Source organism: Pelecanus crispus, chromosome 6 (assembly GCF_030463565.1).
Source record: "Pelecanus crispus isolate bPelCri1 chromosome 6, bPelCri1.pri, whole genome shotgun sequence".
NCBI classification, from domain to species: domain Eukaryota; kingdom Metazoa; phylum Chordata; class Aves; order Pelecaniformes; family Pelecanidae; genus Pelecanus; species Pelecanus crispus.
This window is the reverse complement of record NC_134648.1, coordinates 539,178-566,992: the sequence shown is the minus strand read 5'-3', so window position 1 is coordinate 566,992 and position 27,815 is coordinate 539,178. Positions and strand designations below refer to the sequence as shown.

The window sequence follows — 27,815 nt, the reverse complement described above, 5'->3', positions numbered from 1 at the left end:
ACCGCGGCCTCCCGCCCCTGCGTCCTGGCCTAAATTGGGGCACCTTTTAGCGGTGGGGAGCGCTGGTCCTTACTACCACAGCATCTCTGGGGAGAACGTCCCTCTTCCCAAGCCTTCTCACTTTGGCTTTCTGCTGGTCAGCTCCCCGCGGCCCTTTGGCTTTAGGGGAAGCCAGGGCCCTAGCTCCACGTGTGAGAGCATTTGGCAGAGCATCGCAGCCCTTTCCTCATCCCGGTCTCTCCTGCTCCCGTGGCCTCATTCTTCAGTGAAAGCTTGGGATCCAGATCTTACATCAGGGCATGATTTCACCACCACCGATCTGCTCCCGAGATTACAGCTGGATGAACTCGTCTGGCCGGCCGCTGTTTCAGGTCACGACGTCTTCGGTGGCAGCACCGCCTGACGATATCCCCATCCCCTGGCAGACCCTTCCCGCTTCCGTGCTGGGTCACCGTGCCCTCGGGGCGGGCGGCACGACTGTTTGTGGGGCTGCACCGTGAGGCACATCAGAGAACTGCGAAGACCCCCAGAAATGCTGGTTTTAGGACAGCATCCATCCCCTGCCCCGTCACAGTATGGTCCGCAGGGCGCATCTTTATTAAGCTCACTGCATTCGCTGGGATCCGAAGCCTGGCGTGCTCTTGCCAATCCATCGAAAGACCGGCTGGACTGATGCCCTCTCGCCTAAGAGGGAACTGTGGCTGCAAAACCAGGCTGAGATCACATCAGGGAAGCCAGGCGTTGGGACAGGGACAAGGCGGTTTGAAGCCGATGTGCTCCAGTCCTGGGCACCCACCAGGTCCAGGCCACCCAAGGGCACTCGCTGCAGCGTCCTTGGGGGAGCAGCACCCCGGGCTGGGAAATCACGCGGGGCAGAGGGCAGCTGCTGCCACAGGGCCGCCTTATTTGCTCCACGCACCCCCAGAGCCGCACCACTCGGGCGTCTGAGCCTCATTAGGCTGAAATAGCGAAGGCGAGCCGTCGCGTTTGCCCCTGCGCGGCATCTCTCTTGGGAGCTGGTGGCACGCGGGAGGGAACCAGGCAGAAGCCAGGCATCAGCAGCTCGTCTTCCCCTCTCTATCCCTTGGCCGCAGACCGAGGCATCCGAGGTGTTTTCCAAGAACTCATTTTTCACCTGCTTCGCTGCAGTCTGCGGGGTTGCGCAAGCCTCTGATTGTCCGTGCCCCACTTCACCAGAATTTAAAACTGCCTTCCCCACCCTCGCCAAAAAGCTAACAGTGCCCCATCTGAAAGGAACAGCTGAAGAGGGGAAAAGGTTGATTAAAGATTGTAAAAAGCACTGTGGCATGGAGAGAGTGTCAAGTGTTGACACGCTTCCAGTACAAATATCAGGGCATCAGGTGAAACAAGGAGGAGCAAAGTGCAGAGCAGAGGGATGGTTTGGTTTTCTTTTCCCCCCTCCTGTCTGGCTCCCTTGTGACCCCAAGGTGCCGTAAATGTTGGGCATTACGTGAGCTCAAGAGGAGGCTGCACGTGCTCATGGAGCGGCAGTCCCTCCAGGATCCCTAAACACGAATATTTGGCTCGGGAAGATCCCAAACCGGAGAGCAGGAGCGTATGGGAGAAGGTTTCCGACAAGCCTGCTCGTACCCTCCTCGCCGGGCATCCCCTCCTGGCTGCTGGGAGAGGAAAACTGCGCCAGGTGGATCCTGATCTCATGTTGTAACGCAATTTTATCTACACGGGCTCTGTCCGTTTTGGTGTACTGCAAGTACGACCAACAGCACGCCCTAGAGCGCCGAAACACCAGGCAGGCTTTGCCGAGGGGCAGGTTTTTGCGTACCACAAGCGGAGCACCGCTCGCCTGCGCTCACCCGCAGCGGGGCAGCTTCATCCCGGTGCCCGCAGCCGGCTCTGATCCGGGGCATGGCGATGCCGTCCAAACGTTTGCAGGGAGAGGCTCGCCCCGTGCCCAGACACGGGATCTCCCCGGGAGCCCGCTGAAGCCTTCGCTGGTTTTCTTCTCCGCAGGACGACATTCTGTTGACTCCCTGGAGGGATTTTCCCATCGAGGACGCGGACCCATTTGCCTCCCCGGTAAGCTTTGCCCCCTCCGCACTTGCAGCGAGTGCAGCACAGCTCAAAGAGGGGAGCGGGGCAGTGTCAAGGCAGCAGCTGCCTCAGTTTCCCCATCCCCGTTCTCCTGCTCACTCCCAGTTCCCAGGGGACCCCTGCACCTCATGGTGCAGCCCCACGAACTTCGGATGAAGGTCCGAACCTCTGAGAGGCTGGAGCCGAGAGGGAGAGCTCTCAGCTTGCCACCCCCATGAATCCCCCGGTGCTTTCTGTGGGCAGGATGAAGAGAAGTGGGATTTCATCCTGGTAAGCGGCATCCACGAAGTGGGCAGCGAGAAAGAGATCAAGAGGAAGAAGTTCCTGGATGAGCTGAGCAAGAAGGGGTTCACCATCAAGGTGAGGGGCTGTAGGAGCACAAGGCAGCAGAAACTTGGCTCTCTTGTGGCACCCGGGATCCAAGCCTGGTTTGGGCTCCTGCGTCCCAGGAGATGGGAGAGACCTGAACCGTTGAGCTGATCACCGATCGGTGCTGGCAAATAAACCACTCGCTCAGCCAGGGGAGACCCCAGCCCCAGGACTCACACGGCCCCTGGCCCTTGCAGGTCCGCCCCTTTCCCTGCCCCTCTGGCGCTGCCAGCGTCGTTCTAACAGCCCTTCGCTTCTACCCACTAGAAAATCGAAGACAAGAAGCTATTTTATGGAGTCCGTGCCCCAGAACAGATCTTCCGGAAATACCAGTGCCTCCTGAGGAACCCCGACAGAAAGCTGAACAACCCCGATGTCCATCACAAAACACCGGTGACCACGAGGTGGGTGCTGAGCCGGGCTGTGACTGCCAGCATCTTGCACTCCCCTTTCTCTGCATCAGCATCCATTTCCAGCTCAGCTCACAGTTGTGCCAGGCTTTTCATTTTCCACAGGCAGCCACTCCATGCAAAGTTGCCAGCTTAGAATCACAGAATTGTTTGGGTTGGAAAAGACCTTTAAGATCATCCAGTCAACCATTAACTACAAAGTCCACCACTAAACCAATTAAGGGTAGAGTAGAAATTTCACGTTTCCTGGCTTGGTAGCTGGATTATTTTTTAATGAAAGTAAAAACAGGAATCATTCAGGTTGGAAAGGACCTCTCCCCACTGTCTGCAGCCAGCTCTCCATTCCTTCCCCCCTTCCTTCCCTGGATTTTGGTGCACACCTTCTCCCTTCCCTCCCCTGTTTTCCAGGGCCACACAACACAAGTCTGTATCCCCAGAGCAGCCTTTAACCACAGTTTCTCCTTGCTCAGGATACGGATCGTGAACTTCATCCTGCAGAACACGACGACGCCCGACCTCGGTAAGGGAACGGGGCCGGCCAGGGTGATGCTCAGCCTGGATCTGCAGCAAGGCTCCTGCCCCGTGGCGGGCACGGGCATCCCCAGCTGCCTCGCCACCCCCGGGGAGGGTGCAGAAGGGGGAAGAAAGCCGGGGTGCAGCTCAGACAAGTAAATTCCCCGCTGCATCCAGCGGCTGGGAGATTTGGACTGCAGGAACCAGCAACAGCCCCCTACTCCCTCTCCCCAAGCCCCTGACCTCTGCTGCCCACCGCCACTCTCCTGTGGCCCCAGAAGGGCTCACCCCTCTCCGACACCCCAGGACAAGCCGGGCAGCACAGGGTGCTGGCTTTCCAGCTGGCTCCGAGGACCTGCCTACCCAGGTAGGCTCCCAGAGCCAGCCACAACGCAGCCTGCAGCAGCCTGGCAGAGTAGCACAACCGCAAGGATTAGCGCTGATCTCCTTTGAATAGCTCAGCCTCTCCCAGCCTTTTTTTTTTGTTGTTGTTGCGCTCCCCTCAAAGGCTCCAGAAAAGGTTTGGGGTGATTCTGCCTGGCGGGGAGCACATGGGGCGAGAGCAAAGCTTCACTAGTCCTCTCCGTTCTGCTCTGCTACCAGAGAAGCTGCAGGACCTGATGAAGAAGAAGGTCTTCGAGGCGACGTTTCCCCTGCACGAGGTGAGGCTGAGCACACGGGTGCCTGGGAGGAAAAGCCACGAGAGGCGAAGGAGCAAGACTGGGTTGGGGAGAGCTTCGGTACCTGGGGCTGCATCAGGACCTCTCCGGACGAAGGGCGCGACGGGGCTCCTGACAGCAGCCTGGGAGCTGAGCTGGGGACTGAGGTTGCCCTGATATTCCTGTATCCAACCAACTTCTCTGCTCTCCAGAAAGAAGAGGTAAGGGAATTCCTAAAGGAGAGATGGGCTCGCTGGAGAGATATATTTTGCCAACAGCCGATTGAGAAGATCAGGTAACAGAGGCAGAAGAGGCACGGCAGAGCCTTCTAACCAAGAGGTCCCACCGGAAACCCAGAGCGCTTTATGCCCTTTGCCAGGCTCCTGTGTTTTCTCTTAAATCATTAGTTTGAAGCTGGCTCTTCTCACACAGATCCGGCTCCTTCTGAAGCCTGCAAAGTTCTTACCCTAAGGGGTATCCCTGTGGCACAGAGCTGCTGCTTCTAATTTTGCAGTATGAAACACCGCCCCCCCCGCATCCGCACGGTTTTTAATTAGCCCATTCCATTTTCAATTAGCCCATTTTGTTTTCAGTCGCGCACTCCCACGTTCAAAAGGAAGGTGAGGTGGGAACGGAGCATCCGTGCAGCACATCCAGCCTGAGGCGGGACTTGGGGCGTTAAAGGCAACAAGGGGCCCCTATAACCACATTAAAACTCAGGGGAGAGCACAGCCCTTCTTTTAAAAGGGGAAGAAAACCAACTCTCCATGGCCAGGGGAAGGAGGTTAAAAAGAACACGCTACTTCATGAAGTTGTCAGTGGGCTCTGTTAGGGAGATGAAACGTTAAAAATGGAGATGTGGTCTACTTCCTTAAATATTTATTACAGTTTACAAGTCTAGCAGAGGCACTAGGGACTCCTGATGCCTCTGTGGTGCACAGGGTCAGACAACTCATCATTTCTAAGGTCAATGCATCGTGACTTCTTGCTATCACGGGGGGATTAAGGGGCTGCGGATGAAATCAGGTGGGAGGGGAGGAGCGTTGGAGCTTTCTGTTGGTTTTGAACAAAGGCCAGGGAGCACGTCACCACCTTTGGCTGCTGGTCGAAAATTCGTTCCTCTGGAATACAGGAGGGGAGGCAGGTCCATCAGTCAGTAGTCACCATCATTTCTCACCCACGCCTCCAGCCCTCTTCCCCACACCAGAAAAACCGAGATACTGCCGCCATAAGAATGGGATGTGAAAGCACTGCAGGGAGATAGCTGAGCCCAGAAGGAGAAATTGCTCTGGTTTGAGAAACACCGCAGCCCCCTCATCTTCTTCAAGCCTAGCTTTTTTAACATTGTTCTGTAGACACCGAATGCAGCTTGGTCTCTCAACCATTCCCACCCCCCTTACCTGGCATACGGTCGATCTGACCGCGTGCAGGCATCTCCCCTTGAGTTTGACCCCCTGGGCTCACGGAAAGGCAGAAGCAGTGCTTGTGGGACCATGCCCACTTCGTATGGAAGTGGGCATCAGCGAGAGTGGCTCTCCCTGTGGCATATTAACCAAGATGGGAAGAAAAAAAAAAAAAAAAGAAGAAAAAAGGAAATAAAATCTCACTCCTTAGTTTGCAATCAGTCACGAGGCTGACTAAGAACAGGAGAAGCCTTCTCACAGGCTTCTCTAAACCCCTGCAAGACAGCGTGCCCTGCAGCACCCGTGCAGACCGAGCCAGCCCCCGCGCCAGCCTCCCGCTGCTCTCCATCCTGCGTTCCCCTCCCGGCCGGAGCTGTGCTCTCAGCACGTCTCTGCTGTGCAGCCCCACGGTGATGTCCACAACGCGCTTCACTGCATTCCCCTGCAGTCAGAGCGCAAGGAGAGCCAGCTATCTCTCCTTGCACATGCTGCTGCTGAAATCCCCTGGGAAATGCTGGACGCTTGCGGTGCCTCCAGCTCCTCCACTCACTTGGGCTGACTCTCCCAATCCCAACAAAATCCCCTGACACGCAGACAGCGCTGCCCCTCCCGGACCCAATATCCCTTTGGGGGTGGAAGAGCATTTTCTAGTGACCCCCAACAACCTCTTCCACTGGCCACAGACCGCATCTCGCCTTTCCTTCTAGGTGCTATTTTGGTGAGAAGGTGGCCTTGTACTTTGCCTGGCTGGGCTGGTACACCTACCTGCTGGGAATCGCTGCAGTGGCCGGACTGGTGGTCTTCGTGGCTGGGATTACCGTTTTCAATTCCAGCCAGGTGAGGTAAGGCAGTTGGGAATGCCAAACGCACGCCCCGTTCAGGAGCCTTTGCTCGTAGGCACGTGGCTTTGAGCCACTGTTATTCCCCTTTGCTTCCCTCTACGCCTTTCTCTCTAGCAAGGAGATCTGTGAAGCTGACAGCACCATCATGTGCCCGCTCTGCGACCAGAAGTGCCCGTTCTGGCTGCTCTCCGACACCTGCACCTACGCCAAGGTAGGTAACCCCCTTCCCAAGACAGGCTCGAGGCAAAGGATGGGGAAACGCTCCCAACTTGTGCTGTTCCCACACCACTAGAAAGAAAAGCCATGCCAGCAAACCGGCTCCAACACGCAGGAAACCTCCCCTACCCTCCGTCATAAGGAGGGGGTACAGCCAGATCACCGTCTCCATCACCACCAAGGAAGAGCTTACCACTAACAAGTCCCAGTGTCCATCCCCTTCCTGAATTTTGCCCTCCTGTAGCATCTTCACCTCTCTCAGGGAGGACCAGGGTGGCAAGATGACCACGGAGACCTCTCCCCAGACCCCGAGGTGCCACAGCCCCTGCACCCCGCTGCCCTATCACACTCTTCCTTGATCTTCTCCAGGTCACTCACATGATTGACAACGAGGGGACAGTTTTGTTTGCCATGTTCATGGCGATCTGGGGTAAGTGCCAACATCTCGGTGCCCAGCACGCACAGCTTGGAAGAGGGAGAGCAGCCCACTGTGTCTTAGGGGGAGAGCAGGTGGAGGAAAATGAGACACCAACACAGCTTCACCAGTCAGAGGCTTTTTAGTCCTTAGCTCCTCCACTTCCAGGGCTATGGGCTCCCCTTCCAGACAAGGCAAGGGACAAAAATCACCCTGGCAATTTCCTTCTGCTCCCCAAACACTCCTTACCTGTCCTGCCTGAGAGCTTTTACTCCTTCACCCACCGCAACCTCCTGCAAAGCACCCAACAGCCTCTCCAGCTGGGCTTTTCTAGCAGCTGCCTGTAAGTAGTCGCAGCTGCAGGAAGGAGGGACCACCAGATCCCTCATCAACCTTCCCAGCTTGCTACATGGTCTCTTAGCTGCTCTGGAACAAGCACGGCAGACCGCTGGGCTCCGGGCTGGTGTGATCCCATCGCCATATTAGCTCCACACCTCGTCTGGCTTTACTACAGCCCTTTCACTTACAAACACCACTGCAGGTGTGGGCTAGGCATTTCACCTGCGAGACCACGGTCTGAGCAGGTCACGGACATGGTCTTGCGTGTCGCTGTGGGCTGGTTTGCACAGGGGCAAGCTCAGGAACGCCAGTCCAGATTAGCAGACGGGGTGGTTGTAAGTGGATTTGCAGAGGTGCAGCCATGCTGGGGCGCAGTGCAGGATACCCATTCCACTTGAAAGGTGTCTTTTTCATTAATCCAGAATAACGTGTCTGGCTGGCGCCACGTAAACATGCCCACCACAGCAGAACAGCCCTGCTGCTTACTCTGGTTTATGCCAAATCCCCTGCAGACACTAGAGCTGGCCTGACTCCCAGTGAAAACTCACCCGCACGCCTCCGTCCCCCTCCCCACGTGGGGCCGAGCTCTCGTTGCTGCATGCCCAGGGTCCTTCTCGGCCGCTGAGGTGCAGAGGCGGCTGCCTGTCCTTCGTGGCCCAAGGGCAGTCCGGGCTGATGTGCCATCAGGTTGGGTGGTAACGTGGCTGTCCGTCCCACTCTGTGGGATGGAGGGGTGACTTCATCTCCAGGGCCATCCCCGAGTGTCGCAGTGCTCGCTCCTTCCCCCCACAGCCACTGTGTTCCTGGAGCTGTGGAAGAGGCGGAGAGCCACTGTGGTCACCGACTGGGACCTGTACAAGTGGGATGAGGAGGAGGTGAGGATGTCATCTTTCCTGCTTAGTGCTTCCCTTTTCAGTGCAGGAGTCAGCTGGACCTACAGCAAAGACACGTCACAGGGACCCCCTTGCCCAGCTTGATTCTCTGTAGATGTAAACATCTCATGGAGACACTTAAACAGCAAAGCCAGCATCTGGCAGTCCTGGGAGAGTCCTGGGAGAGACAGAGCCCTCCAGAGAGTTAAGCAGATGCTAGCCACCTCTCTCCATTGCTAGTCACCTCTCCGTGTGCGCAAAGGCTTGAACTCCATCAGGACTGGCCATGCTGGTGTGGGCTGGGTGGGGTGTTCATCCCTGTCCTTCCCTGGTGCTGCTCATCCCATATGCCCATTAGCACAACGACCCCTGGACTTTCCACTACCCGGGCACAGCTCTGCTGGATCCTTTCTTCCCCTTTTCTTTTTTCTTTTTAAGGAGGATCTGGCTATGGAGCTGCTCAATAATTTGCAGCAAGAACCCCGGCAGTACCAGCACTCCTACTTCCGCAGCACCATCATACTCCTCTTGGTTCTGCTGATGGTACGTGCCAGGGTGAACATAGGAAGATCTGGTTTAAGGGCACAAGGGCTTTCGTCCTTCCCTCCCTACTCCGTGGCAAGAACAGCACCTCAGAGTGTCCTATTGCTGGAGCAAAGGCAGCGACCAGGTTGTTAGGGCAGCCCCGTGCCCGTCACAAGGATCCAGGGGCCTCCCTATGCTCACGCCTCGCTGTGCTGATGGGAGAGGCCAGCCACCCTTTGGGGATCTGGGCTGACGGCTCTGCTCTTGCAGTGGAAGGCAGTGAGGATCAAGGCAGTAACAGAGAGGGTAGGAAGAGGCAAACCCTCGATGCCCTTGTTTCTCCCCGTGGGCCAATGGAAAGAGTCTAGACGAGTAGCTCAGGTGGAGACCTCCACCTTATGAACGTCTCATCCTTAACTGAAGAGCACTGGCTTGCATTTGAGGCCACGTCCAGATGAGTTCTGGTGAAGGGAGCCAGGGTTTGAAGGGCTGGTGGTCCTCAGGTGGGATGATGCCCTCCATGCTTGGCTTCTCACCACTCCGTTGCCCTCCTCCACAGATTGCTGTGCTGATCGGCATCGCCCATGCGCTCGTCATTTACCGGGTGGTAGCGACGGCTTTCTTCACCCAGAGCAACTCTGAGTTCCTCCGCGAGCAGGCCAACACGATGGCGGTGATGACGGGGGCCGTGCTGCACTACATCACCATTGTCACCATGACCAAGGTGCGGAGCAAGACGCAGGGCGGGCAGCGGGTCTTCTCCTTGCTTTTCCACCATCAACCCTCCCCTCTCATTCGATACCTCTCTCCTGCAGGTCAACAGACGCGTGGCCCTCTATCTCTGTGACCTGGGTAAGGGAAACTGGGGGCTGTCTCCCACCTGCACCCGCACCCCGCAATGCTGAGCTGCACAGCAGTACGCAGGGACTGCAGCGCTGCACCCCCTTGGTCCCCAAATGCAGCCAGGCTCCTGGCCCCTTCCCTTCCTCCACTGTCACAAAGCATCTACCGGGCGGCTCTTGCCATGCAGGTCCCACAGGAGGCCAGCAGCCCCCCAGCACACAAGCCCACACGCTGCCAGCTGGCTGTCCCACAGCCACGTTACGCTTTGGAGGGGCAGTCACCCTACTGCAGGGCTGAGACCTGGCGTGAGCAGGAAGTCACCACAGCTGCAGGAGAGCTCACAATATGGTTTTCCTCCCAGCTAGGGCCCCTTCTCCCCCAGCTCAAGGCTCTGAGGGACTTTCCTGCTTAGCTGGGCTCAGCACCATCAAAGGGCTCAGATGATGGGCAGGGAAGGCTCCATGAGGGCAGAGACACCCTTCCAACCTTCAAAGAGCTGCTGTGGCATCCGAGGGGGAGCAGGGCAAGGTCCCACCACTCTGTGACCAAGCCCCTGGGCCTTGCTCTCTTCCCCAGAGAAACCACGGACCTTCTCCCAGCGTGAGAACAACTTCACCGTGAAGCTCTTCACCTTCCAATTCTTCACAAACTTCTCTTCGCTCATCTACATCGCCTTTTTCCTGGGACGGTGAGTGGTGGCTGGGAGTCTGGGCGGGAGCAGAGGGGAGCCTGGGTTTGGGGCATAAATCCCCAACTCTTCCCAGGGTCTAGGGACAGCCCAGTGCTGCTACCCTCCCCACCAGGCACTGGCACCCCATTTGGGACCTCAGGAGGGCCATGACTTTTCCCTGTGGGCACGGTGGGTGGGGGAAGCCCCTTGCCTCTCCACCAGTGCCTGGAGGTTGATGTCCTCCATCCTGCACCTGGGTGTTCATCCAACGGGGGTCAGCAGTGGGGCTCAACAGCTATCGCTCTTGTTGCTTCCTTGCTCAGGATCAACGGCCACCCAGGGAACTACGTGCGCATTGCTGGCAAGTGGAGGCTGGAGGAGGTGAGGGACTTGCCGTGAAGTTCCGACCCCACACAATTCCTACTCTTCCTCTCCCTGCTGCCCATCAAGGCTCTGGGAATCTCAGCTTCCTCCTACAGTACCTGCCCTGGCCAAAGACCCTGGGGCCAGGCCGCCCTGCTTGCAGGGCACAGCTCCTCTTCTCTCGTCCCTTTGCAGTGCCACCCCAGCGGCTGCATCACCGACCTCTTCATCCAGATGGCCATCATTATGCTGCTCAAGCAGACCATCAGCAACGTGATGGAGTATCTCATCCCGTAAGCTTCCCTCCAGCCTGCGGAGTGCTCACTGGTGCTCCTGCGCATTCAGGACAGCTTCCCAGCTCTTACAGAGAGTAACCCTGGTCTTTGGGCCAAGATTTCCTCCTCTTCCTTCCTCGCGTCTCCAGGGCTGTCACTGGCTGCAGTTCAGCCCTGCTGTCCTCTGCAGGCAGCTGTACAAATCGCTCCCTCTCCTTGCAGCTGGATAACCCACAAGATACACAAGAAGCAGCAGCGTCCCAAGAAGAGAAGCGTGATGTTAGGAGAGGAGGAGGAGGTCGAGGACCCCTGCAAAAGGCAGTGGCTGAGCAACTATCAACTCAACGAGGTCAACGTCTTCAGCTTGTTTGATGAGTTCCTGGAGATGGGTATGTAGGGCAGGGGGTCAAGTGAGGAGGGATGCTGGGTGCAGAGACGCGTGCCCTCCTTGGCTGGAGAGAGCCTGATGCTGGGGAGCCCACACACAGATGAGGGAGAGCTCTGAGACCCAGCTCCATGCCCAGCCCCACTCCAAGAGCTCTGGCACACCATGGAGATCGTTCCCGAAACAAGGGAGAACAGGCAACGGTGCTGGCCTTGGGCCTCTGCCCAGGACCTTCCAGCCCTCCCAGGAGTGTCAAGGTGATGGCTGTAACCCCAGGGCTGGCTCAACCAGCGCCCTGAGGGTCCCCCACAGATCGCCCTCTCCCACAGCCCTGCGAGAGGTGGGTGTCCCCTGTGGGGGTGTGAGGTCCCCAAGACAGGTCCAGCTCCCCCTTTCACCCCTGCGAAGCCCCTCTGACACAAGCCACAAGGCAGGACAAATGCAGACAGCGGTCAGGACCCGGTGAGATGTCCCCTCTGCGGTGGCTTCACACCAGCACCCGGCATTTTCCCCCTCCCCAGTGATCCAGTACAGCTTCACCACAATTTTCGTTGCTGCCTTTCCCCTCGCCCCGCTGCTGGCGTTCTGCAACAACCTCTTCGAGATCCGCCTGGACGCCATCAAGATGATGCGGCTATACCGGCGCATGGTGCCCAGGAAGGCCAAGGACATCGGTGAGATGGGGCCCGTGCAGCACCCTCCTTCCAGTGCTGCTGCTTGTGCGAACGGTGCCGGCGTTAAGCCCTTTCCCCGGTGTGAAGCCCTTGAGCATCCCCTTGCCAGGCACTGGTACGGCTTCACCGCGGAGTGAGAGCACAGGGAGAGCTGTGGGCTGGGGACGGAGAAGCAATTTCAGACCCTGCAGAGGCTGAGGGGTAGCTTGGGTGCCTGCTTCCTTGACCTCTTCTGGCCGTGCCAAACCTGTCCCTGAGCTGGGGCTTGGTCTGCAACCCTTGAAGAGCAGCAGTGAGCTCAGAGGGGCCTCGCTGACTGCTCTTCTCCCGCAGGAATCTGGCTGCAGGTCCTGGAGGCCATCGGCATCCTGGCTGTCATCGGGAACGGACTGGTGATCGCCATCACGTCCGACTTCATTCCCCTGCAGGTCTACAAGTACACATACAGCCCCTGCGTGATGGAAAACAGCACTGGTGTGGAGTGAGTGCTGCCAGCCGGCTGCTCGCAGCCCTGCCCGCAGTGTCCCTGCCCGCACTGTCCCTGCCTCCCTCAGTGCCATGGGTGCAGCAGCGCGAGGCAGCTGAGCGGTCCCCCACAGTGGGGTGGGGGGAAAGGGGAGCAGGGGAGGGTCTTCCAGATGGCACCGTCTTCAGCATCCCAGCCAGCCTCCCGCTCCCATCGTCCCCATGGCGGGTAAACTGGTAGCCCTGAATGGAAAGAGCACCGTGGAATGTTGGAGAGCTGCAGGACTGCCTGCGTGCCTGCCCATGCTCTCTCCTGCCCTCCCCCTTTTCCTCCAAGCCTTGGCTCACTGGCCAAGTTCACTCAAACTGGACAGAACATCTCAGAGACATTCATTTCCCCCGGCCTTTGTGCAAATGGGTAGCTAGCGAGGGGAGGGAGAGCCCCAGATGGGTGCTGGCTTCCCCAAAATGGGCTGTGCTCAACCATACTACGAGTCACCTGAGAATCCACATGCCAGGGAAACCGTAGACACGAAAGCTGCAGACAGACAGACATGCTTTGCAGCAGTCAGAGGCCTTTGAGTCCCCTAGAAGACACAAGAGCGGCAGGTTTCGGTTAGGGCGTGCCACAACCCCCCAGCGCAGCCACGAACCGGGAGCATCCCCCCCACCGCCGGGCCAATGTGCCTGACGTGATCTTCCCCGCCCGCAGCTGCTCGACCGGCTACATCAACCACAGCCTCTCCGTCTTCCGCATTCGGGACTTCGAGCCGCACACAAAGGTGCCCGAAACGCTGCCGGACTTCATCAAGGCCGAGATCAAGGAGTGCAGGTAACAGCAGCCCGCGGCCAGTAGCATTCCCCCGTCCTGAGCCCCTCGCCGCGGCATCCAGCCTGCAGCCGGGGAAGGGGCAGGTGGTGGGGCTGGGCTGGGGGGCAGCCGTGCGGAGGGAGCCGCCGCGGCTCCTCTGGGACCCCCATGGAGGGAGCCGGGGCAGGGCGCGATGCCCGGCGCGGGGGGAGCCTGGGCCGGCACCGACGGGGCTGCGCTGCAGGTACCGGGATTACAGGAACGCCGACGACTACAGCTACACCGTCCAGTTCTGGCACATCTTCGCAGCCCGGCTGGCCTTCCTCATCCTCTTTGAGGTGAGCACCTGGGGAGGAGGATGCGGCAGTGGGGGGGACGGTGGCGGGGGGAAGGGGCCGGGTCGGTGCCGCTGGCACGGGCCACGCTAACCGGCCCGGGGAGCTCCTCGCGCCCCTTTGCTTTCCGCAGCACGTGGCTCTGTGCGTCAAACTGATCGCGGCCTGGTACGTCCCCGACGTCCCTCAGTCGGTTAAGAATCAGTTCCTGGGCAGAAAACACAGCGACCTTCGCAAGGACCTGAGGTGGGTGATGGCCCAGACGGGGCTGCGGTGCTCAGAGCCCGCGTGGCCTCCGGACCTGCCCGGCCGCAGGCTCCAGCCGCTGCAGGGCCCCGCGGTCAGGCTTGACGCCCGCCACAGGCACGGAGAGGGTGGGGCGGCGAGCTCCGGTCCTCGGGGCAGCTCCTCCATCGCCCTTTTCAGGGAAGCTTCTCCCCCAGCTCCCAGCACAGCTTCTACTACCTGGGACCTACAGCGGAAAAAATGTTCTTTTTAAGATGAGCTGCGTTACCTATAAATGAGGGCCCATCTCCCTCCATAGGATCATAGAATCATAGAATCGTTTAGGTTGGAAAAGCCGTTTAAGATCACCCAGTCCAACCATTAACCTACACTGCCAAGTCCACACTAAACCAATCAAGGGTAGACCAGACTGAACCATGTCCCCAAGTGCCACCTCTGCCCGTTTTTTGAATGCTTCCAGGGATGGGGACTGCACCACCTCTCTGGGCAGCCTGTTCCAATGCTTGACCACCCTTTCCGTAAAGAAATTTTTCCTAATATCCAACCTAAACCTGCCCTGGCGCAGCTTGAGCCCATTTCCTCTTGTCCATGCCTGTGGCCTCGCTCGCTAGCCCAGGTGCCTGGCTTTCAGGCACTCAGGGCCAGCGAAATGAGTCCCACCGGAGGCCACTCAATGCTAGAGCTCACCAGCGGAAGGGTCTGCTTGGCTTTGGCTTTTCCTTCAGAAAAAGAAAAGCTCCAAGTAAAAACAAGGAGCAATTTTGCCCACGTTTTCCATTTCAACTGTGTTTAAAAAAAAATCATTAAGTATTTCAGCTGGAAGCAGAACCAATGTAGCTGAGAGCTGTAGGCTGGGCTGCCCCGGTGCTGCTGGCCTTCATGGACTGAGCCCCGCTTTGGAGGAGGGCTCAGCCCGCCCCTCTTCACGGCCACCCCATCCCAGCTGCCACCCCAAAACCCCAGCGGGGCTCGGGAAGCGCCACGCTGCCACAGTTCAGCTCTCCGGCTCTGGCTTCCCGTTGACAGAGGGATTTCCCGCAAACAGGGATTTTCCACAAAGAGCGTGTCATTCTTTTTCCATTTAATTTTGGCAAAGGCCCTATTCCCGCTCTGAATATCTCCCTACGCTTCCCCATTGCTTCCCGATTCGGACAGCTCCCTTCCCCACCGCCCCTCTCCTTTCTCCCCAGCATGATGGAGTCCTCCACCGAGGTGTAGCCACCGCTCACCGAGGAGAACGAGAAACACCGACTTGAGCCCCCCTCCCCAGCCCGGCAGTGCCGCGGGCGCGGGAGGAACCACCACGGCACCGCCGGCAGAGATGGGCCACGTGCCCCGGCTATGACCGAGCTTGGACTTGAACTGGGAAGCGACAACGTGACGGTGGTTTCGCAGGAGAGGGATGCTTTCCGACTTGCACGGCCGTGACGAGGAAGAAGGTGGTGGCAGAGCTGGGGATGGTGCCTCCCCAGCACACCGAGTAGCTGGGGAAGAGCTTTGGCACTACGGACAAACCTCGGTGCAGCACCCAGCCGCCGCTGGTCTGCCGGAGATGATCCGGCTTCCTCCTCAGTCGTGGCCTTAACATGCAACTTGGCGTCGCAGGAAAGGCCAGTTCCCTCATTTCAGGTTCCCTCTCCAGCTCTGTTTTTGCACTTTGGCCTCTTTTCCCTTTGCCTTCAGTGACCTCCCTGCTCTTGCACTGCTGAGAAACTTGAGTCCTTCCTCTCCCACCACAGCCAGCACAATCCTCCTCTGGGGACGACTACCGCGTGGCTGCCGCTCCAGCCCGCTGTTTTCACGGACGTGGGAAAAACACAGCTGTCAGCCTGACTGTGTTTTGCTCCAGGCTCTGCCAAGCCTCTGTAGCTGCCCTGAGCTCGCCCAACAGTTGTGCCTGGCTCAGCTACCATGAGCAAGATGATAAATAAACGTAACACCCACGTGGACACAAGCGGCCAGATCTTCAGCTGCCGTTGGGTCACTGTATTCACACTGGTATCATTCCTGCCTCCTTCCTTTGCTATCCACATCACCCAAGGACATCATCCCCCCAAACCTTTTTTTGCCTTAACGTGGATAATCTAAAAAGGCTGGGGCTGAAGCGTCAGCGCGTAGCCCTTAGCTAGGGCCGAGTGTGGGTGCTGGTGAGACAGCTGAAAGAAGTTGGCACTTTGGCCATGCACAGTGGGAAAACAACCTGTTAAATGTGCTGGGGTGACAGATACTGAGCTACACAGAAAACCCAGGGTGACAGGGCTAGCAAGGGTTCTCTCTTGCTCCAAAACACAACCTTCTAGCCTAAAACCGAGCCTGATGTTTCTCCACCTCTTCCCTTCGAGCCCTGCAGTGCTGGCTGGGGCTGCCCTCCTTCTCCCGAAACTCCAGGCAGAAGGCGGTTTGTCTGCAGCAGAGAGCCGGGGTTACATCCCACGGCTGGGCTGCTGTCACAGCCAGCACCGCGACTTGTCTAATACATGCGCATTCCTGCCCTCTTAGAATCATCGAATCGTTTAGGTTGGAAAAGCCCTTTAAGATCATCCAGTCCAACCAGTAACCTACATTACCAAGTCTACTCTAAGCCAATCAAGGGTAGACCAGACTGAACCATGTCCCCAAGTGCCACCTCTGCCCGTTTTTTGAACGCTTCCAGGGATGGGGACTCCCCCACCTCTCTGGGCAGCCTCTTCCAATGCTTGACCACCCTCTCCATAAAGAAATTTTTCCTAATTTCCAACCTAAACCTCCCCTGGCGCAGCTTGAGCCCATTTCCTCTCATCCTATCGCTAACTACTTGGCAGAAGAGCCCCACCCCCACCTCACTACACCCTCCTGCCAGGAGCTGCAGAGCGATCAGGTCTCCCCTCAGCCTCCTCTTCTCCAGGCTGAACACCCCCAGCTCCCTCAGCCGCTCCCCACCAGCCCTGTGCTCCACACCCTTCCCCAGCTCCGCTGCCCTTCTCTGGACACACTCCAGCACCCCAATGTCCTTCTTGTGTTGAGGGGCCCAAAACTGGACACAGCATTCCAGGTGCGGCCTCACCAGTGCCGAGCACAGGGGCACAATCACCTCCCTGCTCCTGCTGGCCACACTATTCCTGACACAAGCCAGGATGCTGTTGGCCTTCTTGGCCACCTGGGCACACTGCTAGCTCATGGTCAGCTTTGCTCTCCACTGGGTCTGCCTTTAGCGATTCGTTTGCTGACTCGAGGCAGGGTTATTTGTGCTTAAGGAACAAAATCTTTGTTCATCGCTGCCCAGGAATGATAACATGCCTGCAAACACGTGACTCTTCACTCAACGTCGGGTGCGGAAACAGCCCTTTGACGCCCCATGAGATTCCACACACACGTTACGTCAGGCCCACGCAGCCTCGCTGAGCTGGGTTTGCAAACGCACAGGGAAAAAGCTTTTCTCTTAATTTTTTTCCTAATTCCAGTTAACGAGGAAGGCAGTAGCATGGGACAGGTGACCGCAGCTAGGTTTCCAGCTTTCTTGTAGAATCATCGAATCGTTGAGGTTGGCAAAGACCTTTAGGATCATCCAGTCCAACCATTAACCCAAGACTACCAAGTCCACCACTGAACCAATTAAGGGCAGAGTCATAATTTAATGTTTCCTGCCTTGGTGGCTGGATTATTTTTTAATGAAAGTAAAAACTAAGGAATCACTAAGGTTGGAAAGGCCCTCTAAGATCATCAGCCCAACCATCAACCCAACACCCCCGTGCCCACTAAACCATGGCCCAAAGTGTCACATGGTCCTTGTAAACTCCAGGGCAAATCCACTGGAGCGTTTCAAAGCTTTAGAGACTTTTTTCTTTATAAGAACTGCAAACTTTTAACCGGTTTGTAAGTTTAAGCTCGAGCCCCACCCTTTCATCCCCTCCTCTATAACATGGCAATAGGCACCTCCCTGCGCTGGAGGTGAATTGCGGGGAGAAACTGGATGAAACGCGGGACCTGCGTGGGTGTCACAGCGTGAACACGCGTGTGTGCACGTGTAACGGCTGTGGCAGCCACCCCGCGAGCTCAGAGAGACGCAGACAAGCAAACGTGAGCACCGCAGGTCAGGAACAACCATTTCATTAAGGCTGATTTGTCTTGTTCTGTAATTAAAAGTCAGACCGGTCCAAGCCCCTGCTGCGGCTAGAGCCGTAGCGCTGTACAGAAGCGATGCTTCTTCCCGTAACGAAGGTGCTCGCTGTATACGGCACCCTGAGCGCTGCACGTGTCACGGGGGCCACATCGCTTTCGGCTCGCTGGAAAGGTCAGAGCAGCCACGCACCTGGAGTGCCCTCAGCCCCCGTTCGAGAGCAAACAGCCAGCGCCCGCTGTGCCTCCTCGGAGAGGAGCAGTGATTGCAATTAAGGGTGTGTTACGAGGCGGCACCTCATCCTGCAGCAATATTCTCATTTCTGGGACTTGGAAGCGAACCCTGGTTTTGTATCGTATCGATGGCCTTGAAACGCAGTTGCCCGGCAGCTCTAAGTAGCTTAAATTTAATTAGCTTCAAGCTGTTAAATGCATCAAGAATTGGCCATCAGCAGGCTGTCGGGGTTCAGCCCCAGCCCCAGCTCAGCACGACACAGCTGCTCGCTCACTGCCCCTACCCTGATGGGATGGGGGAGAGAACTGGAGGAGTGAGAGTGAGAAACACTCCTGGGTTGAGATAAGAACAGTTTAATCATTGAAATAAAATAAAGTAAAATAATAATAATAACAATATAATAATAATAGTAATAACAATATCCAAAGCAAGTGATGCCCAATGCAATTGCTCCCCACCCGCCGACCGATGCCCAGCCAGTTCCCAGCAGCGATCGCTGCTCCCCGGCCAACCCCCCCAGTTTCCATACTGCCCATGATGCCGTATGGTATGGAATGGCCCTTGGGGCAGGTTGGGTCAGCTGGCCTGGCTGTGCCCCCTCCCAGCTCCTTGTGCCCCTGGCAGAGCATGGGAAGCTGCAAAGTCCTTGCCTGGCATGAGCAGTGCTGAGCAACAACTAAACCATCAGCGTGTTATCAGCGTTCTTCTCCTACTAAATCCAAACCACAGCACTGTGCCTGCTGCTAGGAAGAAAATTAACTCCATCCCAGCCGAAACCAGGACATGGGCTCATGCCACGCGGTAGTGTTCATTCGCCCGCTAGCGCGCAGGGAGCCGCTCGTGCCGCAGCAGCGCGCGCTCGCCTCAGCTGGGGAGCCGCAGCAGCGGGCAGGACGGGGCCTCAAGCCCCAGCGCGGCACAGGGTCCGAAGGCGACAGCCTCGGCTCATGGGGATTTTGAGAGGGGATTCCGAGGCAGGGAGAGCCGCCTCCTTGCCCAGGCGTGCTGACCCCAGCTGCCGCGCGCCCGGTGGGACGCGGCTCTGCCGAAGCGCAGGGCAGGGTCACAACCGCTCCGCTGCCGAAGCCGTGTCGCCGCCGGTGTTGCCGAGGGTCCCGCCACAGGAGGCAGGGGGTCCCGGAGGCGACACGCATGAGTCGGTGCTGCAGAGAAAGGCACCAGGGTTAAGCCAGCCTGCAAACCTCGCTCCCGAGAGCGTGGAAAGCCACCACCTCGCACGGAACTGAAACAAGCCACGCTCTCAGCCCTCCGGCTTCTTCTGTCCTTTCACCACTGCGACCAAAACCGCCTCTGCTCCTCGCTTTTGACTTACCTACCCACAGGAGCAACTCCGATGGGCAAGAAAGGCTTTATCAGCTCCCAATTTGCTACTGAGCCGCCTCACGCCCTCCCCATCCCCACCCCCAGGACCTGTTCCTTGGGATCATTTGTCATCCCACAAAGCCAACTCGTTTACGCTGGCTTTCGCAGCCCGTGCCTCCAAGCGGCCACGGGACTGTGGATGAGAGAAGCCACCCCCAAAAGAGCTGCTGAAATTGCTGCTACATTGAACAGGCTCTCAGCTGCCTCGCTGGAGGGCACAGGACCATGGGGAGGAACCAGGAGGGGGTTTGTTGGAGGAACCTCCTCCAGCGGGGTTCCTCTGTCCCTTTTCCCCGCCGCCACAGGTCAACAGCACCGATATTGTACGCAATCATAGAATCATAGAATCGTTTAGGTTGGAAAAGACCTTTAAGATCAGCCAGTCCAACCATTAACCTAACACTGCCAAGTCTACTCCAAGCCAATCAAGGGTAGACTAGACTAAACCATGTCCCGTAATGACCAATAACGATCAAGAGTGGAGGGTGTTTCTCCTTGTGAACAAGCCCACAGACCTACCTGCGACCTGTGTATCATATATATATAAAAACATACACATACACGCTTCACCCAGGGACACGAGGCCCCATGGAGACGAGCACCAGCTCTACACAAGCCCAAGCGCCTTTGCCAGCGCTTGTCTCCCTCGACCCCAAGCTCTTCCATCAGGGAAGAGGCCAGCCCTGGGCTCTTGGGCCCGGCTGCGAGAGGGGTTTGCTAAAGGAAATAAAAATAAGTGATTAATTAGAAGCGAAAACATGCCGGGCAGGGCAGCGAGGAGGCGGCGAAGGCTGGCTGTCCAGGGTGGACAGCACCTTGGCCGCGGTGTTGCCCCATCCCGGCTGCACGTTGCCGTGCTCAGCCCCGGCAGCACCACTCGGCCGGAGGGGGGTTATGTCTTTTTTTAATTGTTGGCAACGGGGAAGTTGGAACCATTGTTTTCCGCGAGTCGGGGACGGTGGACAGCTGAAGGAGCCCGTCCTGCCTGGCTGTTCACCCACCCCAGCCACGGTGCAGAGGTGCGAAAGCCGCCGGCGAGGAGCCCGGCAAAGGTGCCGGGTCCCGACACCATCCCAGAGCCTCTAACCCTGCTCGAGCCGGAGCCTTGCAGGAGGAAAATAGCCTCTTTTTTTTAATTTTCTGCCCCAAAGCACGTGCTGGCCCATGTTTTCGCCGCTCGGCGGCTGCGGGTCAGGTCGGCGTTCCTCTTACGCCGGCCGAGGCTGGTTGCAGCACCAGGCGTTGCCGCCGCTGTGAACGCAGCCCGTGCCTGGGGCGTGCTGGGGCACTAATCGCCTCCTCGGTAATTACGACAAGAATCTCCTGCTGTTCGCGAGTGGCCATGGCTGGGCCCGGTTCCCCGTGGCCAGCGCCAGCCGGAGCAGCCAGCCCGCGGTACCGGTTTCAACTTGCAAAGAGGCTTCTAAAGTCACGGAGGAGAAGGAAACAGACGGGAGACCCCACGACACGCACGGGCACGGCTGCCCGGCCTCCCCGCACCCCCCTCCATCAGTAACTCACCTGAACGAAGCCTGGGAGTATCGAGTTTGCCAGCGCTCAGCAAACCGTGGCCCCAAAGCGTTGGCTCTCCCCACGGCGCTGCGTTGAGCAGGCACCCCGAATCCCCCCGGCACGCTGCGGTGCAAGCCCCCGGCCGCCGCCACGGCCCGGCGAGCTGGTATTACCGGTGGCGGCAGGTGCCGGGTGCGGGTTTCGTCTTGTCCCGACACCTCCGTGGGCTTTTCCAGCCATGGAGAGCCGGGGGCTTTCCTCCTCAGCCCCGGGAGCTTTGTGCAACCTGAGTGCGCCCGGGGCTGCTGGGCCAGCAGGCTGGATGGGTTGCATTCCCTCTCCTTTTTTCCTCTTTTTTTTTCTTTTCCCCTCCCCTAGAGCCTGAGGTTTTTTTTTTTTTTTTCCCCACAGGTTCAGGTGGAGATGGAGGTGGAGCAGCGGGAGGGACGGCCAACCCCTCCTGCAGGCCTGGCGCCCGGCGATTGGGGCGGCGGGAGAGCCCGGCAAAGGGCAGGGGCTGAACCGGGAGGGGGAAAAATAAATAAATTTAAAAAAAAAAAAAAAGAAAGAAAAAAAAACCCCAAGCACTGATCTGGCAGGTCCAGTCGGCTCGCGGTGCAGAAGGGAGGCGACTGGCAGGACGCCTGCGGCCAGGGCACCGGGGGAAGCTCCCAAGGTAAATGCAGCTCTCCTGCGCTTCCCTTTCCGCACCGGTGCCATCTCCGCCGGGGTCAGCAGGGTTTCGCCCTCTCCCCGCAAGCCCTGCTGCTCTCCTCCTCCGGCTCCCTGGCTCCGCTTGCTCCCTGCTCCCTGCCGCCGTGCCTCCCTGCCCGCCCCGCTCTCCCCGCGGCCGTGCTCGGGGGGATGCTGCAGCCTGACCACTGCTCGGGGGGATGCTGCAGCCCGACCACTGCTCGGCGTGGATGCTGCAGCCCGACCACTGCTCGGGGTGGATGCTGCAGCCCGACCATCGCCCACCACCCCACGGCACCCGCGCTGTCCTCCACCGTGCTTGGAGCGCTACAAAGCCAGGCTATCCCCAAACCCAAGAGGTAGGAAACGGGAGCGTGCCGCTGCCCGTTACCTGTGCACCTCCCTCCCTCCTGGGCAGCGGCCCTGACACCCAGCTGCCCTTCGGGCATCCGTCGCCATTGCATGCTCCAGAGCAAAGGGGCCCTGGCTGGCTGCGCATCTCCACGGGGCTGGGGAGGCGTTTAGGGCCTCCCTGAGGTCCCCGGCCAGCCTGCGTCTTGTTGGGGCTTCCTTATTTCCAACCATCAGAGTGAAACGATTTACGAGCGACCCATCCGGGCAGGACCAAGCAGAGCCGGAGCATCCCCACCAGGCAGAGAAAGCCCCAGCCACCCCTGGTGTAGCATCTCCTATCCCCTTCCCCGTGCGAAATTCGGGTGGGCTGGCTCATCTCCATCCCTTGCTCTTCCATCCCTGGCTGCGGAGAAACCCAGTTAATGCTTTAGGCATAAATCGCTTTCCAGCTGCTCAAGCTGAACACCTTACGAGCGTCCCTCACGTACCTTGACCCACAGTCTCACCCCGCGCCCGGCGCCAGGGCTGCTGTGCCAAAGGGAAGCGGCGTGCCCCCGTCGCCGGTCACGGCAGCGCAGCGCTGCAGACCTCCCCCCTTCCCCTTTGCACCGGCAGCAGAGACACACGGTTTCTCCAGGGATGAGCCCAGCCTTAGTAGCCCTGCTGCTACCCAAAACCAGTTTGCAACTGAGGGCGATAAAGCTCTGGTGCAAAGAGGCAGCTGAGAGAGATTTTTATCCCTCCTGGCCCCAGCAGTTGCGCTCTGCGTATGTGTTTACAGTCGTGCTGCCTTGCAGAAACACCAGCAACGTGACGTCCTTGTTATTCCCACATCGGCCCCAGCGGACATGCTGCCTGCACCGGGCGCTCTGCGGGTGTTTGGGGACAGAGGAGCCCAACCCCGCCGCGGGGCTCTGCTTCGCCGTCTGCTCCCAGTGCCTCCTTGCACCGCTGCGATTTATCGGCGGGGCGCGGGGTGTCCTCCCTGGTCCCCCTCTTCCTGCGGGGCTACTGCAGTGGCACGGCCGCCGATTGCACGATGCCAGCCGGGGGCCGGTCCCCACGCACCGTCCTTGTGCTCCCTGCTTGCCCGCACGCACGGCACGTCATGCGGCATTGCCTCTCCCCGGGCACGGCCGCAGAGTAGCAACGCACCGAGCCTCCTAGCAGGAGGGGAGGGCTGCACCCACTTGGCTTAGCTCGACGCTCCGAGAGCTCACGAGATAGGAAGCCCGTGTTTCTATAAATAAACCGCCCCGCTGTTTAATTAGCAATTTCAATGGGCACGTCAGGCTGGAAGCAGCACTGCAGCCAAGACGGCGTGTTGGTAGCACGGAGGGGGGTCCCGCTGAGCCCCCCCAGACGCAGGCAGGGGGGCAGCTCGCTGTGGTTTCGCGGGGAGGTGTTGCACGCCCCGCGGTTGAGCTACGACCGTGGCTCGTTTGCCCTCGCTGGCACCTGGTTTGAGCTGAAGCCACTTTTTTAACGTCCTGCAGCCCCCGGTTGGTCATTAATCACCTCCTCCCCGTGAATTCACGGTCGGGAAAGCCAGGCTGCGAGTCGGCACGGTGCAGGGAGGGCAGGCAACACATCGGCCACCAAGCCGTGGCCGGGACATGGCTTTGGCTTTACCCCAGAGCGGCACCCACTCCCCCCCAGACCCAAATCGCTGTGGGGAGCGATGGGGACTGCCGGGGTGCTCCCAGTGCCGGCCCAGCCCGGCGCAGCCAGCGCTCACGGAGCCGTTCCCGATCTATCCCAGGCCCAGCCCGCCCTGCGGCGGTGGCAGCGGACTTTGCCCCCTGCAAGACGCCGTGCCGCAGGGGCCCTCCTGCCGCGGGTGGCCCGCCGGCAATGCCAGCAGCTCCTCCGCGCATCGCCTGAGCACGCCATGGCAGGTAGGCTGCAAAATCAAAACTTTCACCTCTTTTCAGCTGGGAAGGACCCCTCGCTGGCAGGCATGGCAGGGGGTCTGGCTTGCTGTTCCAGCTTTGCCTCGTAGGGCGGGCAAGGGTCTGTCCCAGCCCCAAAAACCAGCTCGGCCTGTTGCAAAACAGCCGCAAGCACCGCTCGCTGCCAGACCCCCGCAGCAGAGCTTGTTTTTCCAGGGAAGCCGGGATGGCTCTGACAGTTGCCCGCCCAGCTGGGAGCTGGATCAGCCTTCCCATCTGAAACCCCCTTCCTGCTGTGCCCCCAGACTTTTGCAGCGTGCCCCCCGAAATCCTCGTCCCAGCCACCAACGAGACGCTGGAGCTGGCCCTGGGGACCCAGATAGCGCTGAACTGCACCGTGCGCTGGGCGGCCGCCGAGCACTGCGAGCCCGTCCCTGCCTGGACCAAAGACGGGCAATGGTTGGGCAGCGAGAGCAGCCAGGACACTGCCTGGTAAGGAGCCTGCCCTGGGGTCTGTCCGTCCATCTGTCCACCTCTCAGGGTGGGTCACCGCACGGCCCAACCCACGCTGGCCCTATCTCCCCCCAGGTTTGCCCCAAACGCCTCGGAGCGGCTCCTCGCCAGCGTCCTGCAGCTCAACCTCACGCACGATGCCGACTTCGGGGTGTTTGCCTGCTGGGTCAGCAATGCCACGGCCACCTTCACCCTGCGGCGAGTGGGTAGGGACACGCTGGGGACAGAGAAGGGACCCCCCCAAGGAGGACCCGCTCGCACAGGGCAGGGCACGGCAGCCCCGCGGGGATCGGCGCTGCCTCTCCCAGGGCAGTGCATCGTGGTGCAAACCTCCACCAAACCCAGGAAACCTGGGCCAAGTCCGCACTCACCGTGCCTTTCCCTGTCCTCGCAGAGGCGGCAGGGCACGTGCCTGCGGTGCTGGCAGCCCTCCTGGTCCTGGCGTTCCTGGTGCTTCTGGCAGGGCTCTATGTCCGATGCCGCCTGAGCGTGCTCCTCTGGTACCGGAACCACTACGGCGAGCTGGAGATCAACGGTGAGCCACGGGAGAAGGGCACGGGGGGGGTGCCCCCCTTGGGAAAAGCCTCCCCTGGGCCAGGGGCTCGCCAACGCACAAAGCCCGGCGCTACACCCGCCCCTTCCCCATGGCTCTCCCCAGACGGGAAGCTGTACGACGCCTACGTCTCCCACGCCACCGCCCCGGATGACCGAAAGTTTGTCCACTTCATCGTGAAGCCACAGCTGGAGAACCGCTACGGCTACAAGCTCTTCCTGGACGAGCAAACCATCCTGCCCAACTCAGGTAGGCGCCGGACCCCCGCGGGGCCGGGCAGAGGGGTGACACCAGCACCTGGGGGCTTGAAATTCCTTTGCCTGCAGAGCCGTCGGCCGACCTGATCATGAACGTGAGCCGGTGCCGGCGTCTCATCGTGGTCCTCTCGGTCGCGTACCTGGAGCAGGACTGGTGCAACAGCAGCTTCAGGTAGGAGCGGCTCCTGCCTGCTGCCAGGGGAGAGGAGCCGGCGGGTCCTTCGCCCCCCTGCCACGTGCCTGTCTCGCAGGGAAGGGCTTTGGAGGCTGCTGGAGCTTTCCAAGAAACCCATCTTCATCGTCTTCGAGAGCCAGTACCGGGAGATCGCCCACCCCGCCATCAGCCTGCTGAAGCAGCACCGGAGCGCGGTGACCTTGCTGGTGTGGCGAGCGGGCTCCATGGTGAGAGCCGGGCAGGACCCTGCCCCACCAGCACCCCCGTTTCCATCCCCAGCGCCCCGTTTTGTGCCAGCCTCCCCATGACACCCCAGGGCTGCTCCCTGCGCGTCAGTGCTCCTACAAAGCAGGTTGGGGCTCTCGTCTTTTAGAGGTGATTTTAAAAAAAAACCAACAGAAACAGCCCCAGATCGAGGTGCTCGCTCCCCAGACTTGCACAATCAGGAGCCCCGTGCCCCTCCGGGGTCTCCCCCAGCCCAGGCGCCAGCGTGAAGCCTCAGCTGCCGGAGCAAAGCTTTGGCCCGTGGCTGCTGCAGCCATTTCAGGGCCAGGCTGGGAGCTGGAGCCCTGGGGAGCGTTTCAGCAGGTCAGGCCGGTTTCTCCACTGGCGTGTGGGCATGCTGCCATGCCGGGAACGCAGCCCTCGCCTTGGCTGAGCTCCCAGAGCTGGGAAGAGTGAGCCGAGCCCCACAGAGCCTTCCCCAGCCCCGTGTGGGGCAGGGCTTGGCTTGGCGGCGGTCCCGACGCAGCTCATCATCTCCCTGCCCCACGCAGACCCCGTCGTCGGACTTCTGGAAGGAGCTGTGCCTGGCCCTGCCCCGCAAGGTGTCCTTCCAGGGGACCATGGGCGACCCGCAGACCCAGCTGCAGGAGGACAAGGACCCCATGCTGGTCCTGCACAGCAGCTACCTGGACAGCGGTGCAGACCTCCACCCAGATGGGGACCTCGGCACAGGTCCTCGTGCTCTGCTGCTTCTCCTGGGGGGGACAGATGCGCACCGGCGGTCACCTTTGGGGTCTTCTTCGCCCTCCCGTGGCAGGCGGGCAGGGTTTAGCGCCTTCCCCGCCGCTTAAAACCCATCTCCCCGCTCCTCCCAGGCCTCCGAGGGTGCTTTTTCAGAAGCCCCCCGCCCTCCCGCATCGGCGGCCTCGGCGCTCCCACGGCTTTGGCTGCTGGCACGACGGAGGACAGACGGCTGAGGGACGGCCCGAGACCCGAGCTCGACGTCTCAGACTTGGGATCGCGCAACTATGGCGCCCGCAGGGACTTCTACTGCCTGGTGACGGAGGATGACATCTGAGCGGGGCTGCGGGCCAGCCAAGGTGCCGTCCCCCTTCCCCGCGGGGCCGCACGGACACAGGCCACGGCCAGAGGAGCCCGGGCTTTGTGATGGGACCAAAGCCAAAGTCTTGGTGGGAAAGACAGGAGCCAGCTCCTTCCAGCAGCCCGTCCTACGGTGGAAAACCATCACCAGGGGACACCCCTGCCCGTAGCGCCTGGGCACCCTTGGGTGCTGGGCCCCCCTCCCTCGCCGTGGGTGGCAGGGACATTTTTCCTGCATGGTGCACAAGCGTTGGGATGGCTGATGCTCTCCAAGAAGCAACGTGCCGCAGTCCCAGTGGCTGAGAAACGCCCGACAGGAGCAGCTGCAGCACCCTGTCTCCCATGGAAAGCCCCATGGCAATAAAACGCTGCTGCTCCGAGTGGGTCTCGTCCATCGGCGGGGACACGGGTGCCACCGGCGGGTCTCTCCCCACCATGGGCAGCGGGGCAGGCAGCGCTGTGCTACGTCCCATCCCCGTGCCACGTCCCGTCCCCGTGCCGCGTCCCGTCCCTGTGCCAGCATCCCCACCACGCCGACTCGGAGCAACGCCCGGACGCGGCGAGTGGGGCGGCACCGCGGTGCGAGCTCCCACACCCTGGCATCCCACGGGGTGCTCTCCTCCCCTCCCGCGTGCTGGCCGAGCACGGGGGCAAGCGGATGTCGTTCAAGGCCTTTATTTCGGGCATGCGCAGGGCTCGGGTGGTTGGTACACAGGGAGCTGGGGAGACAAACGCACCCTGACACCCCAGCATGGATGGCACCGGCTCCCAGCACGTCGGGGGGCCACACCAGCCCTGGATGCGGCCCCTCCCGGCAGCGCCGCCCGGTCTCCCCCGCCCTCCCACCCCCCATACCTACTCTACCGCATTTCCCAAACGGGGCACGCCATGCCCCCCCAAGCGCAGGGTCTCCCCGCCCAGCCCCAAACCTGCCAGCAGACCAAAGCCACCCCGCAGCCCACCCATGCGTCCCGGCTGGCCGCCACAGTGGCGGGCGGCGGCAGGGAGAGCTTTGGACCCGCTGCCCCACCTGCGCCAGCCGTGCCGGGCAGCGAGGGCATCTCCCCACCCCGCGGGGAGACGCCAGCCAGCAAACACAAGCCGGCTGGCCCTGCCCGAATCCT

At 59.9% G+C, this 27,815-nt stretch overlaps 2 protein-coding genes across 2 annotated transcripts; both read left to right on the top strand.

Annotated features, from left to right (window-relative positions):
* The first annotated feature begins 1,887 nt into the window (after positions 1-1,887).
* ANO9 (anoctamin 9) lies at positions 1,888-14,921 on the top strand. Its single transcript, XM_075712202.1, has 24 exons — positions 1,888-1,920; positions 1,993-2,058; positions 2,317-2,433; positions 2,710-2,846; positions 3,323-3,372; positions 3,969-4,027; positions 4,237-4,319; positions 6,135-6,269; positions 6,384-6,480; positions 6,855-6,915; positions 8,032-8,114; positions 8,550-8,654; positions 9,196-9,360; positions 9,452-9,488; positions 10,056-10,167; positions 10,473-10,530; positions 10,708-10,805; positions 11,010-11,176; positions 11,694-11,846; positions 12,180-12,327; positions 13,024-13,143; positions 13,367-13,460; positions 13,591-13,703; positions 14,894-14,921. Exons 1-24 carry the CDS (start codon positions 1,888-1,890, stop codon positions 14,919-14,921), a joined length of 2,319 nt encoding a protein of 772 aa, XP_075568317.1.
* An 8,735-nt stretch (positions 14,922-23,656) lies between these two features.
* On the top strand, positions 23,657-26,668 carry SIGIRR (single Ig and TIR domain containing). The gene is made up of 9 exons (XM_075712201.1): positions 23,657-23,873; positions 24,173-24,359; positions 24,456-24,586; positions 24,775-24,915; positions 25,039-25,182; positions 25,260-25,362; positions 25,442-25,592; positions 26,142-26,316; positions 26,466-26,668. The coding sequence occupies exons 1-9, from the start codon at positions 23,657-23,659 to the stop codon at positions 26,666-26,668; spliced, it is 1,452 nt and encodes a 483-aa protein (XP_075568316.1).
* The last annotated feature ends 1,147 nt before the right edge of the window (positions 26,669-27,815 follow it).

What these genes read in the sequence shown, in the direction of transcription:
- SIGIRR (XM_075712201.1), top strand. Translation starts at nt 23,657, where the DNA reads ATGGGGACTGCCGGGGTGCTCCCAGTGCCGGCCCAGCCCGGCGCAGCC. An exon ending in TGGTGCAACAGCAGCTTCAG is followed by an intron (nt 25,363 to 25,441) that starts GTAGGAGCGGCT and finishes CCTGTCTCGCAG; the next exon opens with GGAAGGGCTTTGGAGGCTGC. An exon ending in CCACCCAGATGGGGACCTCG is followed by an intron (nt 26,317 to 26,465) that starts GCACAGGTCCTC and finishes CGCTCCTCCCAG; the next exon opens with GCCTCCGAGGGTGCTTTTTC.
- ANO9 (XM_075712202.1), top strand. Translation starts at nt 1,888, where the DNA reads ATGGCGATGCCGTCCAAACGTTTGCAGGGAGAG. An exon ending in AGAAGGGGTTCACCATCAAG is followed by an intron (nt 2,434 to 2,709) that starts GTGAGGGGCTGT and finishes TCTACCCACTAG; the next exon opens with AAAATCGAAGACAAGAAGCT. An exon ending in CATGTTCATGGCGATCTGGG is followed by an intron (nt 6,916 to 8,031) that starts GTAAGTGCCAAC and finishes TTCCCCCCACAG; the next exon opens with CCACTGTGTTCCTGGAGCTG.